The sequence below is a fragment of the Grammomys surdaster genome, unplaced genomic scaffold, assembly GCF_004785775.1.
Source record: "Grammomys surdaster isolate TR1022 unplaced genomic scaffold, NIH_TR_1.0 100, whole genome shotgun sequence".
NCBI classification, from domain to species: Eukaryota; Metazoa; Chordata; class Mammalia; order Rodentia; family Muridae; genus Grammomys; species Grammomys surdaster.
The window spans coordinates 10,946,160-10,961,235 of NW_021604579.1; the positions used below are offsets into that span (position 1 = coordinate 10,946,160).

General features: G+C 48.4%; 1 protein-coding gene across 1 annotated transcript in view; it reads right to left on the bottom strand.

Moving 5' to 3' along the window:
- Slc1a7 (solute carrier family 1 member 7) overlaps positions 1 to 14,460 on the bottom strand; it is a 43,312-nt gene extending 28,852 nt beyond the window's left edge. The window contains exons 1-2 of the mRNA XM_028785897.1: positions 14,326 to 14,460; positions 5,781 to 5,860 (exon numbers count right to left, since the gene is read on the bottom strand). Of these exons, the coding sequence (XP_028641730.1) occupies positions 5,781 to 5,860; positions 14,326 to 14,460 (215 nt within the window). The remainder of the gene's footprint in view (positions 1 to 5,780; positions 5,861 to 14,325) is intronic.
- Between the last annotated feature and the right edge of the window lie 616 nt (positions 14,461 to 15,076).

The window sequence follows — 15,076 nt, forward strand, 5'->3', positions numbered from 1 at the left end:
CACACACACCACCTGGTAGGCCCCGCCTTGTAAATTTGCATTTATTCTGTATGTATTTTATGGCGGAGGCTAAGAATGCTGTAAATAAGACAACTTGAGGTTATGTTATTTATAGAGCCCCAGGTGCAAAAACAGCCCCAGTGGTGTGTCTAGGAGCATCTCAGGAACCAGTGATGGGAAGGGCTCAGTGGCAGCCCCCAGTGGAAGCGTGTAACAAGAGCCTGGAGGCACTGGTGCAGGGTGGAAACTCTTATGACATTTTGTTGAATGAAAACCAAAACAAGCAGGAGGCAGATTTGTTTTCGTGGAAGAACCAGGAAGGTATCCTTCAAGAACTTAAAGGAACAGAAAGCTGTGGGTGCTTTTTTCTTTTTTCTGTTGGTCTATGGATGTAAAAGGAGAGGGGTGCACAGTGAGCAGCCTTGCTGGAATACAGTGGCAAAGGATGATTTCTAGGTCCAGAGCATATGTGAAAGGAATCAAGGACAGGTAGAATTGCAGAGTACAGCTCAGAATGGCAAACCGCTCACTGCCCACCTAGGCAGCATCCCTGAGAGGGCACGACATAAGTTAAGGATACTGCTGCAGCAGATTCTGTCCACCAGACCATCACTGTCATGTCACACAGGATTTTCCCAGTTTTGAATGAGGTGCCAACACTCAGTAATAGAGACAGAGGGTCTTCTTGTGGCCGCTTCCACTTGGGGGGGGGGAATCTCTCGGTGGCAGGTATGAGGTGAGAAGGGGCTTGCTGCCCAGGGGAAGGGGTCCTTTGTGGTCCTTTGTGGTTTGATGAAAGATCTGTAGACTTGTGGAAAAGTGAATCAGCTTGCAATAGAGTCTCCAGAGCCCTCATTAAGAAAAGACTTAAGCTTCGAATCCTTTTCCTTGTCATTGAAGTTAGTGGCAGTGTACACCAGAGAGCTCACAAAGCCAGCTGGCAGGAAAAGCCCTCAGGGAGACATGGGAAGGAAAGGAGAAACTGAGGCTCAACCTCCAGGGTGTGAATCTCAGGGTATGCTGAGGAGTCTGAAGAATGATGAAGAATGAATGGTTGGGTGTGACTGAGGAAGAGGCCACAGTATCTCTGTGGCTGGAGCAGGGATGTATGTCTTCCCAGGTTTCGTGAGTCATGTAATTCATGGAGACACAATGCAGAAGAACCTAGAACCCCACAGCTAATGACTGGCCAGTCACACAACCTCTCTGTGGTGGTTTGAATATGCTTGGCCCATGGGAAGTGGCACTATCAGGAGGTGTGACCTTGTTGGAGTAGGTGTGGCCTTGTTGAAGGAAGTGCATCACTGTGAGGATGGGCTTTGAAACTCTGCCAAGTGCAGAAGAGACAGTCTCTTCTGGAGGCAAATGGATCAAGACACAGAACTCTCAGCCCTTTCTCCAGCACCATGACTGCCTGGATGCTGTCATGCTACCTGCCTTGATAATAATGGGCTAACTTTTGGACCTGTAAGCCAGCCCCACTTAAATGTTTACCTTTATAAGAGTTGCTTTGGACATGGTGTCTCTTCACAGCAATAAAACCCAAATTAAGACACCCTCTGGGCTACTTGGAAGCTTCTACTTAGTGAAAGAAGTTGACCTTGGTCTCTGGGTTGAAGGGTTCAAGAGCAAGATATTGGGATTCACTTGAACTGAGGTTTCCAGTCAATAAATAAGGCACATCCAAGCCCAACTGAACTTCCTAAGTTGCCAAAGAGGCCCAGGAAGCCCTGGGTTTAATCTCTAGCACTTGGTGTGCTGATGAAGGTCTATAATCTCAGTACATAGGAGGCAGAAGCAAATGGATCAGAAGTTCAATGTCACCCTTGGTTACATATTAATTTTGAGGCCAGCCTGAACTACAGGATATCATGTCTCAAAGCAATAACAACAAGAGTGTGTGTGTGTGCGCGCGTGCACACACACACACACATACACACACACACACACACACAAAGCAAGCAAAGAACCAACCAACCAACCAAACAAACAAACAAACAAAAAACAACAGAAGCTGGGCCCTTGGGCCCTTAGGAACTAACTTCTACCCAGGAGCTTAAAGGAGGATTCTTCTACAGAGGAGTCCTCAGATCAGAAGAGGCTCAGTTGACCCTACACTGGGAACCCATGGGACATCAAGATACCAAGATGAGGGACCTAACCAGGCTTGGACTTCGGATATAACAAACAAAGGATATTGAAGACCCCAACATGCTCTCCCAGCTGCCTGGGAAGTTGTTTTTTGTTTCCCACTGACTTAGAGCAACAGGTATCCGTGAGAGCGGAGAACTGAGTGAGGGTTGCTGGGTTGCAGGATTGAGAGAACAGAGGAAAACAAGAGGCAGTGGCTCTGAGAATTCATGGAGCATGAGGAGGAGTGGTTCAGGGTGCCATGACTGAATCATGGTGAGACCAGAGAGACATGGCTGTTCCATTTGGGAAGTCCAGAGCTATATGAACAGCTGTATCAGAGTCTGTCAAGAAGGACTTCCTGGGGAAGTGGCATGTGTACTGTCAATGCTATGACCCCTGACATCAGAAACAGAGGTAGAGGGTTTATGAAACATCTTCGAGACACATTAATAAATTAGGAACAAGTCTGCATCACCCATCATACACAGGGCTGTGCGGGGTCATATACCTTCCCACAGCAGCCCTGTGAGCAGGGTAGTCTTCCCATCACCTCAGCAGAGTGCTGAGGCTCCCATGCCCGTCTAAGGGCTGGTGAGATAGCTCAGGGTCTAAAGGTGGGAACCGCCAAAACTGGCAAGCTGAGTCCTTTCCCTGGAAGCTACATGTTGGAAGGAGGGAACTGACTCTGACAAGTTGTCCTCTGATCTCCACACACTCTCATCTCTCTTCACCCCCACCCCAAATAAATAACTCTTGAGAAGTGGGACACACACATCTAGAGAGTGACCTCAAAGGTCCTGCTTTCTCCTGGGACCCTGTGCAGGATCCCAGCTTCATGCACCCCTCCTCTCCTCCCCTCCCTCCCTCCCTCCCTCCCTCCCTCCCTCCCTCCCTCCTTTCTTCCCTCCCTCATTTCCTCCCTCCCTCCCTACCTCCTTCCCTCCCTACCTCCTTCCAGCTGGAGGGAGGCTGGACCCCAGGACAATCAAGTTTTTAAGAGGCTCTGAAATCTCACCCTGCTTTGAGTCCTTTGTTAGTTCTGATAGAGTAAGTCCTGCTGAGGCCTGGCACCTGAGTTGGTTAGAACAGTGTTTCTGTCTTGCTGTGCCTGGAAACCACCTATGTGGTACCCTTACCAGAGTGGTATTCCTAGGGCAGGAACATCAGTCCAGGGCTGGCTGCTCGGGGACAGTGCGAATGGAGGATAGACTCTGGACTTGTTTAAGAATTAAAGAGGGAGGGCTCAGGAATGAGATACTTGGGGGTCAGGACCTCATCATTCAGGAGTTTGGATGTGGCTTAGTGATAACAACTTGTTTAGCCTTTATGAGATGCTGGGTTTGAGCTCCAGACCAGGAAAAACAACAACAACAAAAGCAATATGTCATTTTCTCCCACCAAGGCTTCATTCTCCCTCTGCAGGAACCATTAAATCACGTCCATTTCTCAACGGCACGGTTGTCCTGCACCAGCCCTGACTACAATAAACACAGGAAACAAGAACACGTCAGCTTTACTCAACCTAAGACAGCATTCCCATCCCAGCAGGAGGAGTGTTCTGGTGTGGTGGAGAGAGTTAGAAGCTAAGGGGCTGGACAGATAGATATTTGTCACTAGGAACACAGGCTGGGGGAGAGCATCTTAGCCCACACCAGTGACAATGAGGGCAAGACTAGGTGTAAGGCCCTAGATTTCCAAACAGGATTTTCTTGAGCCAAGTGACAAGGCCAGGGTGAAGCTCCAATCTGTCTACAAGCTCCATGTTGTGCTCTGACTACCTGTCCAGGCAGCAAGGACAGTAGAAGCACAGCAAAGGAACACAAAGCCACCCAGAAGGGAGCCTGTCTCCCTTCCTTAGCTCTGGAGACTGTGTTTCCCTGGCCAGTGTTGCCTAGAGCCTGTGAGCAACTTGAGTTCAAAGACTAAGTTCTGGCTCTGCAGTACCCAGGGCAGGGCTGGGTACCTGGCAGACACACTCAGGAGTGCTGATATGATATAGCTTTGGGGGAAGGCAGAGCAGAATGGTGGGGAGGGCTCCTGTGGAGGGGGCCTTTCTAAGGAAGCAACTCTAAGTCGCTGAGATACAGTGGAGGAAGAGTAAAGGGTAAGAGGGCTCCAGGCAGAAGGAATTGTCTGTGTGGAGGTCCCAAGACGGAGAAGGATCTGGCCTGATCAGATTAGCAATGGCGGGTTAAGAGATGAGGTAAGGCTTGGCGCAATCTGCTTTCCTGAGACTCTTCTGGCCACTGGGTCGAGCATAGACAGCCATGGAAAAGAACTGAGGTATGGAGACTAGCAAGGTACCCATGAGTTCACATGAGGAGGAGAGCTCTGGGCCTGTGAGGAGGAGTGATCTGCCTAGGACACAGCTCAAGCTGCTGACAGTCTAGCTTTGGGCAGAAAGAGCCAGAGGCCTGGGCAGCTGTAGCAGCTGTTTACTGACAGCAGAAAGTAGAGGGAAGCTCGGTGCTGGGCACAGTCTCTAGGTGATGACAGCAAAGTACAGATTCTGTGAACATCCAGAGACACGGGTTAGTACTTCTGTGGGACTCATAGGAGAGACGGGGTGCTCTGTCTTCGGGGGTGCTGAGATTACAGGTGGTTGTAGGTTTTATCTCATGTGTTGAAGAGTCTGGTCCCAGAGCAGCAGTGTTCAGATGTGAGGTCTTGGGGAAGTGAATAGATCCTGGGGCTCTGAGTTCATCCACTGATGGGTCCTTAACTTACTGGGATACTGGGACAGCTCACCAGTGTGTGCTTGGGACACTGGGACAGCTCACCAGTGTGTGCTCTGAAGGACATGTTAGAACAGCAGCTCCACCCCTCCTTTCCTTTTGCTTTTCAGGTGCCGCAGGCTAAGCAGCTCTGCTCCACACACACTCCCTGCCATGATTCTCTGCCTCACCACAGGTGCAGTGACGGTGGACCAAAACCTCTAAAAGGCTGAGGGAAAGACCTTTCCATCCTCAGGTGATCTTCCTGAATGTAGTCACAGTGATGGTGAGCTACATAGGGCCAGGCAGCCTCACACAACACGAGGTGGAGAAAGGGTCCAGTATAGCAACAATCAGAGGCCTAGCAGAAGGAGAGAAGCTGGGAGGCAAGAAGGAACTTCTTGGAGGCAAGAAGGTCAGTGGAGGGGAGAGCATCAGGAGAGAATTCCAGAAGGGTGAGTAATTGACAGCTTTGACTCACATGAAGATACCACACACATCAAGAACAGAATCTCCTTTGCACTTAGCAACGTGGAGGTCACTGTTGACTTTAACAGTCCTCAAGTTCATGAATGACTGAAAGCTTGCATAAAAGGAAGAAATCATTGGTGTGGGTTGAGGAGTCAGGGAAGAGCTCTGGATGGAGGTGACAGAAGCACCTGACTGGTGCCCTGGCTAGAAGCATTGTCTCCACCTCACAAGAAGGGACCAGCTCCTCCATAGCAGACAGCCAGGGATGCTGGCCCTAAGGCAGAGCCTCAGGCCTTTTCTCATCCCTCCTCTTACCTGGAGACCTCCAGTCAGTGCCCCGTGCCTCCCCCACCCCTCCTCTCACCTGGAGACCACCAGTCAGAGCCCTGTGCCTCCCCCACCCCTCCTCTCACCTGGAGACCTCCAGTCAGAGCCCCGTGCCTCCCCCACACCTTCTCTCACCTGGAGACCACCAGTGGTAGGATCAGCATCTTCAGCATCCTCATCAAGAGTTCTCCAGGGAACTGAAAGTAACTGATCTCCTGAAACAAAGCAGGAGCAAAGGTCAAAGGTCAGAGCAGGTGGTACAGAGTTCAAATCGTTCACTTCCTTGCCATCTTTAACACACTGTCCAGTCTGCTCACTCCAGTCTGGAGGCAGGGGAAAGAGAATTGTTTGGAAACAAACGACCTGGATCCGGATGAGCCCCCTCCTTCATGACCAGCCTGTGGTTTTTGCCCCCAAGCTTCCTTATCTCCAAGAGGAGGATAACACTTCATAGAGACATTGGGAGGCTCATTGAGAGACTGTGCATGAGCACTTACACGCCGAGTGAGGGAGCACTGCAGCATCATTCCTAGTGCAGCTTTCCCCATTGGTACCAATCATCCACCCATCCAGGATGTAACATCTGCTTCATAATCAGTTAGTGGCAGGAGGGCCGGGCATCACACTGGGGTCCCCAAATGGACTAAGCAAGGTTCCTGCCCCAGAAATGGTTCCAATCTACTTAATGAGAAAATTGGCCAGTAAGCCACAATCTTCTTACAACCCAGTAGGATTTCCTCCTCTAGCTTTACCCCTGAGAAATACCAGGTTTGGAGGCAGAAGTACCACTCAGTGTAATGGACACTCCTTCAGCCTTTCATAAGCACCATATCCTTGGCCAAGTATTCTGAAAAGATACAAGTGCCCCTCCTTTGGCCATCATACCATTGAGACATACACCCCAAGTAATAAGAATCTCCTCAGGAGCCTCATGTTGGGAGTAAAGGACTGAAGTCTGGTGCCAACCAGAAAGAGAACTTGGCTCCCAGAGACGAATTTCATACAGTTCTGATGAGTTTCAGGCCGCCTTTCAGAAGACAGGGAGAGTCAAGACAACGATGGGCCAATGGTGGTGAGATCATAGCCAGGACCACTTAGCTGAGGTTACCTCTTGTCCTCTATTCTTAAACCTTCTTGCCAGGACCATGGAGATGGCTCCGGAGGTCAGCGGCCTCTCTGATCCTCTGCCACACAGAATAAACCTTCGTTTTCTGCTTACACGATCACTTGCTTCTTTAATTGATGTATTGAGGGTGAGTCCTAAGCCTAGCTCATAAGGGCTGCCGGCTCTGGGCTTAGCCCTACCAGCCCTGGCCACTAGCTGCTTCCCACTGGCAGTCCACAGGAGTGGAACCCAACAAGAGGAGCAGCAAAACTGAAGGACAGATACATGTGCCTTCCAGATAACAAAATTCTGACCTTTACGTGTTCTACAAAGCAACTTGTGGTTTGTCTGAAATTCTAACATAGCCACACTAACACCAACACAAGTTGTTTCTAAACCTTGACTTCAGGTTTTCTGTTTCTGGCAAGCTTTGACTGGGATCCTTATTCCGGTCAGAGAGGATGTGGGTGACGCAGGCTGACAGATCTGCAGACACCACCAAGTTACATTTTGGTGCCTCAAACTATCTTAAAAACTAGTGTCAAGCTAGGTGTGGTGATACACACCTTTAACCCCAGATCTTGAGAGCACAGACAGGCAGATCTCTATGAGTTCAAGGCCAACCTGATCTACGTAGTGAGTTGCAGGCCAGCCAGGGCTTCGCCATGAGACCTTGTCTCAAAAGAAAAAAAAAAAAAGCAAAAACAGTGCCTGTCATAATGGTTTATTAACAGTCTGATGCTTTGAAAAGCCCCAAGCCAGATACTCGTGTTGCTGTATATCCAGCCCACTCATGTCATAGCCAAGCTGACCTGAGGAGAGGAAGTGACTTGCCACCTACTGATGTGTAAGAGAGAGGGGGGACTTCCTGAGTCCAGTATGCTACCATGTCCAATGCTCCAGAAGAATCTCACACAAATGCACTCATCATGTATCGTGTCTGCATCTTATGTGTATGCAGTAGTGGAGATTAAACCCAGGCTTTTGCATATCTGTATCAGTGTGCGTGTGTGTGTATATACCTGTGTGTGTGCATGTGTGTATGATGGCTCATAAGTGGTGGTCAGAGGATAACTGGTAAAAAGTCACTTTTTCCTTCTACTATGGGCTCTGCATAGGAAACCTACATGGTCAGGCTACCTCGACAAGCACTTTTAGCTGCTGAGCTGCACAGGCCCAAGGTTAACAGTATCTTAACCATTAAATATCATTCACTGATGAGCCAAGCAACGTCTTTCCAGCCATGCCCCGTTATTTCTACAACTTACATTTTGTCCCTGAAATTAATCATTGACTGTTTTTTATTTGCTTTGTTTTCTTCGAGCCTCTTATTAATTTCTCCCAGATGCTTATTATCTATGAAAACATCTAGGCAAAGATTTCCTACAACAGAAGCACATCCTTCCCTTTGATCTCATCTGGACCTCGGGCCAGCAGCTGTCCTGTTCTGGGTTGGGGGAGGAGGTGGGGCTGTTCTCAAGGCCCAGCTGCTGTCGGGGTCTCTTGGCTTTCAATATGGGGTTCATCCTGCATGGGATCCGGTGTTTCTTGAGTCATTTGTTTTCCTGGTTTCTGTCCTTATTCTGCTGGAACATCTCCTTTGGTAGCTGCTTCCTGAGATTCTGAGTCCTTCAGTTAAATCGACTTGGTCCTACCTTTTCCTCTGATGCAGTCTGGTTATATTAGACATTTTTACTGGAAAACAATTTTCTTTTCTGGTTTTTAATTTATTTTGTTAGTATGTGCATGCGCGTGGTATATGTGTGTGTGTGTATGTGTACATGTGTTATGCATGTGCAGGCATACAGGCCAGGGCACATAGATCAGAGGTTAGCTTTGCAGAGACAGTTTTCTCCTTCCACCTTTATGTGGATTTCAGAAATCAAACTGGTTGCTGGGTGTATGCAGCTGGGATCGGCACACTCGGAGCTGTCCTGCGGCGCTTCCTCCAGTTTGAAGGGATGCTTTCCCTTAAACTGCCAGTTCTGCCGGTATTTCACACAGGAGCCTTGCCTTCTTCCCTTAGTACCATTTAAAACTCATCTATTTCTCTCCATCCTTCTGTAATTTCAGTGACGTGTCACTAGAGGGGAAGATCTTCCTTCCTTCCTTTTCTTTCTCATTCTGTACTTTTACTTTGAGAGGCTTTCTTGTATTCTCTGCACATTTTCTCTCCTACATTTTTTTTTTGCTGGATATTCTTCTTTTTCATATTTCATCATTTAGTGTAATTTGTTAGACTTCTACACCTTCTTCCCAGCTGCTGACATTTTGACAGTGGCTCTTCCTTTTTTAAAATTCCAAATGCTCTTTTTTAGCCTTGGTTGTTCTCTCTTTAGCAACTACGTTGGTTAGGTTTTTGTTTTCTCTTGTTGTTGTTTTTTGTCAACTCGATGCAAGCCAGGGTCATCTGGGAATAAAAACCTCAGCTGAGAAGATGCCTACATCAGACTGGTCTGTGCCAAGCCAAGTGTATGGGGCAGTTTTTGATGAATGGTTGGCGTAGGGGGACCCAGTCCACGTGGGTGGGGCCACCCCTGGGCAGGTGGTCTTCAGCGGTGTAAGAAGACAAGCTGAGTAGGCCACAAGTAGCAAGCCAGGAAACAACAGTTCTCCATGGCTTTGCTTCGGTTCGTGCTTCCAGGTTCCCTCCTTGCGCTTCTGCCCCAACTTCCCTTTGTGATGGACTACAACTGCAAGCTTAAATAAACCTTTTCCTTCCTGAGTTGCTTCTGGTTGTGGTGTTTATCACAGCAATAGAAACCAAATGAGGGCCAGGAAATGGTAGCACAATGCCTTTAATCCCAGCACTTAGGAGGCAGAGGCAAGCGGATCTCTGTGAGTTTGAGGAGAATCTGGTCTACAGATTGAGTTGCAACACAGCCAGGGCTACACAGAGAAACTATGTCAGTGAAAACCAAATTAATCAATCAATCAATCAATCAATCAAATCAATCAATCAATCAAACAATCAAACAAAGTGATGTCCGTGGTGCTGGGACTGGAAACTATGGCTTTGTGTACACTAAGCACACAGTAACACTGAGCTACAGCCCTTTGTTTTAGAAATCACAATTATTTACTTACTTGTGTGTACTGTGGACACATACGTGCTACATTCAGCATGCATGTGGAGATCAAAGGACAACTTCCAGGAGCCAGTTCTTTCCTTCTCTCACGTGGCCTCTGAGGACTGAACTCAGGAAGTCGTCAGGCTTGAGAGCAAATGCCTTTACCTGCTGAGTCTTCCTGACACCCCTCACTCTGTGTATGATGACTATACTATCTCTCGTCTCTCCAAAGACCTTAAAAAAATGAATATTTGAGAAAAGGCCTCGCTATGTTGTTCTGGCTGACCTGAAACTTGATATACAGACCAGGCTGGTTTTGAATTCACAGAGATTCAACTGCCTATGCTTCCCAAGTTCTTGGATATTGAGTGTTTGTCACCACATTAAGCGCTTAAGAAATGATTTTAAGGTTCTCCAGAGACCCTCTTTTCTCTTCCTTTAGTCTCTGGTTTGACATCTTCAGCTTTTCTCACATTTCTAGTGACTTCTGCTCATAGGTAGACACAGAGTGCGAAGCTTCTGGGCTTGTCGCTTCAGGGAGGGGACAGGAGCCTCTTTTCTCAAAGAGATCATAGGTCTTTCTGTGAGGTTCCAGCAAGAGGCCTTGTACTGAAGCCCAGCTTCCAGCTGTCCCAGGGTTCTGCTGTGGAGGCTGCATCTAGAACCCAGTGTCTATAGATTGCTATAAGACATGATGGTTTGTTTGTATGTGCTTGGCCCAGGGAGTGGCACTCTTTGGAGGTGTGGCCTTGTTGAAGTAGGTATGGCCTTGTTGTAGTAAGTTTCTCACTGTGGGTGTGGGCTTTAATACCCTAGTCCTAGCTGCCTGGAAGTCAGTATTCTGCAAGCAGCTTTCAGATGAAGATGTAGAACTCTCAGTTCCTCCTGTACCATGCCTGCCTGGATGCTACTATGTTCCTGCCTTGATTATAATGGACTGAACCTTTGAACCTATAAGCCAACCTCAATTAAATGTTGTCCTTATAAGAGTTGCCTTGGTCATAGTGTCTATTCACAGCAGTAAAACCTTAACTAAGAAGAAATATTCACTTCGTATTCCAAGGGTGGCTTTCATGTCTACATGATGCCCCTGGAGTGATAGTTAACGTTTTCTTTGCTGTTTATTATTGAACCAATAAAGTTTGTGAACCCTAAAGAAAAAAAAAAGGAAATATTCACTTCACTACTTCACTACTGCCCTTCCCTCATCTCACAGAGCTGGATCTGATGCCCCCAAGCCAAGCTGACTTGACCCTGTGCAGGCCAGAGTTAGACACAGAAGAAACAGAAGTCCTCTGACCATGTGGCCTGGAAGAGCTCTGGGGCCTAAAGGGCTACTGCCAACTCCATACTTCACCCCTGTATCTGCTCTTACGGGCTATGATGCCAGTCTTCTGGGCTCTTCTGAACTGGGTTAGCCAGCTTCATCCACTCCCCATACTGTCTAGCCACATTCTTTCTCTTTGGTTTGGGTGATTGATATTTCTGAAAATATTCTACCAGGTCTGATGAAGATGCCTCAGCAGGTAAAGGAACTTGCTGCCAAGCTGACAATCTTTTATGTTCAATACCTAGAGGAGAGAACTGATTCCTGCAAGTTGTCCTCAGACTTTCACTTGTACACTGTAGGGTGTGTGTGTGCACATGTGTGTGTGTCTGTAGATTCATACCATGCACACAGATACACAAAATAAATGTAAAAGGTTTTTTTAAAGTTTCATTAAAATTCATAGGAAAGAAAGAAAATGAATTTAATTATAAATTCTCATAGCTTAAGAAGACGTCTTAAAAGGTCTCTATTTTTAATGAATTATTTACATCCAAAGGTAAAAATCACATTAATTTTGTGAGTTTCTCTTCACAAATGGAACATTCTACCCTTTTCCAAGTTTCTGCCTGTTGCGTAAGCTCAAACAGTTGGAAGGATTTGCTGTCTGAGTCACAGGCAAAGAGACCAAATAAAAAATCCTGGATTTCAGAGGACAATGCTCAGAAAGCCACTTCCTGCCAAATGAGTATTCCGACTCCACCCACACCCTCCTTCAGTGTATCTGGCAGGTAAGTCCAGACCTGAGTGCACCCACACATCCAAGAAGATGGGGAGGGTGGCTCTGACACAGGAAGTCCCAGGCGATCTGGCTTTACTTACTAGGAAGTCCAATTCATGAAAAACAAAATGATCTCCCAGAAGAGAGAGTTGCGGCTCCAGATCCGAGTGCAGGTTGAAGAGAACCAGGGCCCCAGCTGGTGTCATTTGGGCCACGTTGATGATCTTTGTGCCTCGTGCTCCTTGAGGGTCATGTCCTGGGGTCAAGAAAGTCCATGCAGCCAGGAAGATCCTGACAACCTGAGTCCAGTCCTTGGACCCCACATTGTGAAAGGACAGAACCTACTTCTGTAATTGTCCTGTGACTTCTACATGTGTGCTGGTGTGTGTGAGACATACATGAGCACACGCATGCACGCACACATACACACACATACACACACACACCTTGATTAGCTTGGCAGACTCAGTTTTGTGGGAGAAACAGACACCCATTTAAAGACTTGGAACAGGGCAACCACAGTTACAGCACCACAGTGGGGGAGTGCACGGGAGAAAGAGTGAGGCAGGATTTGTATTTCAGATGGACACTTGCCTTAGAACAGGTGCTTTAGGTGTAGGTTAAGTGCATTTGTTGCTTCTCTTGTTGCAGTGACCAACTAGCTAGCAGAGCTACTTAAAGGAAGGAGGGCTTATTTCGGCTGCTCACAGGGAAGGCACCAAAGCAAGAACACCAGGCATCTGGACACAGTCAGAACTCAGAGAGAGACAGTGCTGGTGTCAGCTTACTTTCTTCTTTTATTTACTTTGGGCCCCCACCTATGGGATGGTGCTGTTCACACTGAAGTGGGCCTTCCCTCTCTGGAATAGAAAGTTAAACCTTTCTGGAGACAGCCTCTTATACTTCCCCAGAGGAGTGTTTTCATCCTGATTCTAAATCCGAGTGGTCAAGATCAACCATCACAGACAGACTATGGCAGGGAGACAAGAGAGGGGGTGACGTGGCATTCAGTAAGCGCTTGCTGTATACCAGGCACTGTAGCTATTTACTCCCTTCAACAATACTGGAAGATACACCTGCTCCCTTTACTCCACAGGGAAGGAAAGTGAAGCCAAAGTAGAGAGAGGACTTAGCTCAGCCATTGTGGGGTTGAAGGTTGGGGCTGTGCTTCTGAAGTCCCTGCTTCTTCCTGAGTAACTTCAGGGGAAAGCAGGGTTGTTTGGTTACCAGGGGAGGGGACCTCACCCCTTTAGTGGAAGATTGCATCAGAATGTGAAGCCTGGCTGGAGCTTCAGAGATAATGCGATGTATCCCTGAGTTAAAGGATGAAGAATCTATGGGTCTGGACAGACAGACATTTCTGAAAACAGACTCCTCAGTGAGCCTCCATGATGCGGCTGCAACCAAAAGTCTGCTAAATGGGTCTGATGAGAATCCCCTCACCCTCTAGCCCCCCAAGATCTGATCCAATTTTTCTTTCCCTCTTCTCAATATTTGATCCCTTGCCTGCACCAAGCAAGGGCCTGACTCTTGATGTCCCCTCTCAAAGTCATTTCCTGTCCACTGACCTGTCCCTCCGTGCCTGGGCTGTAAACCCCAGCTGTCTCTGTTGCATGGCTTGTCTCCCCAGCTGGAGGCCTTGACACTGTCTCCCTGGTCCTGAACTGTGTCTTCCTTGTTGGAACAGGCATCCATAATGCCTTATGTAAGGTCACCAGGGTCTTCCCCATTCCACAGATCTTTCCCAGACAATGCATTTACGAGGCAGCCTAACCACTCTGTTTCCCATTTCCCCCAGCAGCACCTCCGGAAGTTTCCTCTCTGTGAGCACTTGTTCTTACACTTCCCCGTCAGCCCAGTGCCACTTGCTCCCCTGCAGTTTCTCCTGTCTGATCCACGACCACCCCATCTTCCACTCAGTATCCGGGGATCACTCCAAAGTGTTCATCTGCCCAGTCTCTCTTCCTCTCTGTGGCTTTGCACAGTTGTCCCAAGCCCGTGTCTGGTGAGGGGAATCTTTCAGCTTTTGCTCTCTTCACTCCAGCCCCTTATCTTCCCTGTGTATCTCAATAGCCCTCCTCCACACGAAGGGCGTGATCCATCGCTCCCAACTTTTATATACCCTTGAGCCTCATCCTGCAGGTCCTGCAGCATAGGAAACATCCTGGACCCTGGTCACCGGTCAGGGTCCTCTGAAGACCTCTGATCTCCCCTCCATTGCTCTTGACCTTATGCTTTTTCAGTGGTGTGTCTCTGTCCCCAACCACCCTCCTGTGCTGGCTCTGTGGCTTTGTTGCTATCTTGCCAGCCATTATACTGACATCTCACACTAGTGGGTATTTTTATACCCATGATACAGATGGGAACATTGGGACTCAGAGAAGCAACCTGGCTCTCCTACTGTCACAACTCTAGGAGCCCCAGCCCCACAGACCTACACACCCCAGGGGCCTGACCTGTGGTGAGAGGCGCTGGGTCCTGAGGAAGAATCCAAGGAGGCAGCCCACGATGACAGACAGCACGGACAGGATGAGGAGCCCGTTGTGTTTACACACTGCCCGCCCTCGAGCCAGAACAGCGCCCAGCACCATGCTGAGCCCAGCCTGTTGGCACCATTCCATGCACTGTAGGATGAGGCCCAGGTCTGGGCTGGAGGCACAAGCCTCTCTATTTACAGGTGAACAGAATCCTAAGCACCTATCACCGGCCTTGCAGCCATGGTCTGTGCAGCCGCCCAGAGGGAAGCCACAATCCTATTACCAGCTGCATCATTAGGAGCTAGGAGCAGATTAGGGCCTGGGAAATTAGAGCAGGCCACGTGGTCGGGGCATCCAGTCCTCAAAGCCAAATGCCTCTCTTAAAGAGAGGAGGGACCAGACACCATGAAGAAGCAGAGGTGCTTCATTCCACCTCATAACGATGTAGAAGCCAGACAGGGAGTCACTGCCCACCTCAGTGAGTGCTAGCGGGCATCTGAGGGCTGCCCTAGAAGCACGTAGTTGTGTCAGCATCATTCATGCTAATGACAGTCCCCAGGAGTGAGCAATGTAAATGTGGCACTTTGCCGGTGCAGATTCAGAAAGAATAAAAGATGTGGCCCGGCTTGCCCTGTGAGCTACAGCCAATCATGAGGCCGTAACCCCACCACCTTGGGTCTGGGTGGTCTCCACATCATTGCGATCTGATGACCTCATTGAGATCTGAGAC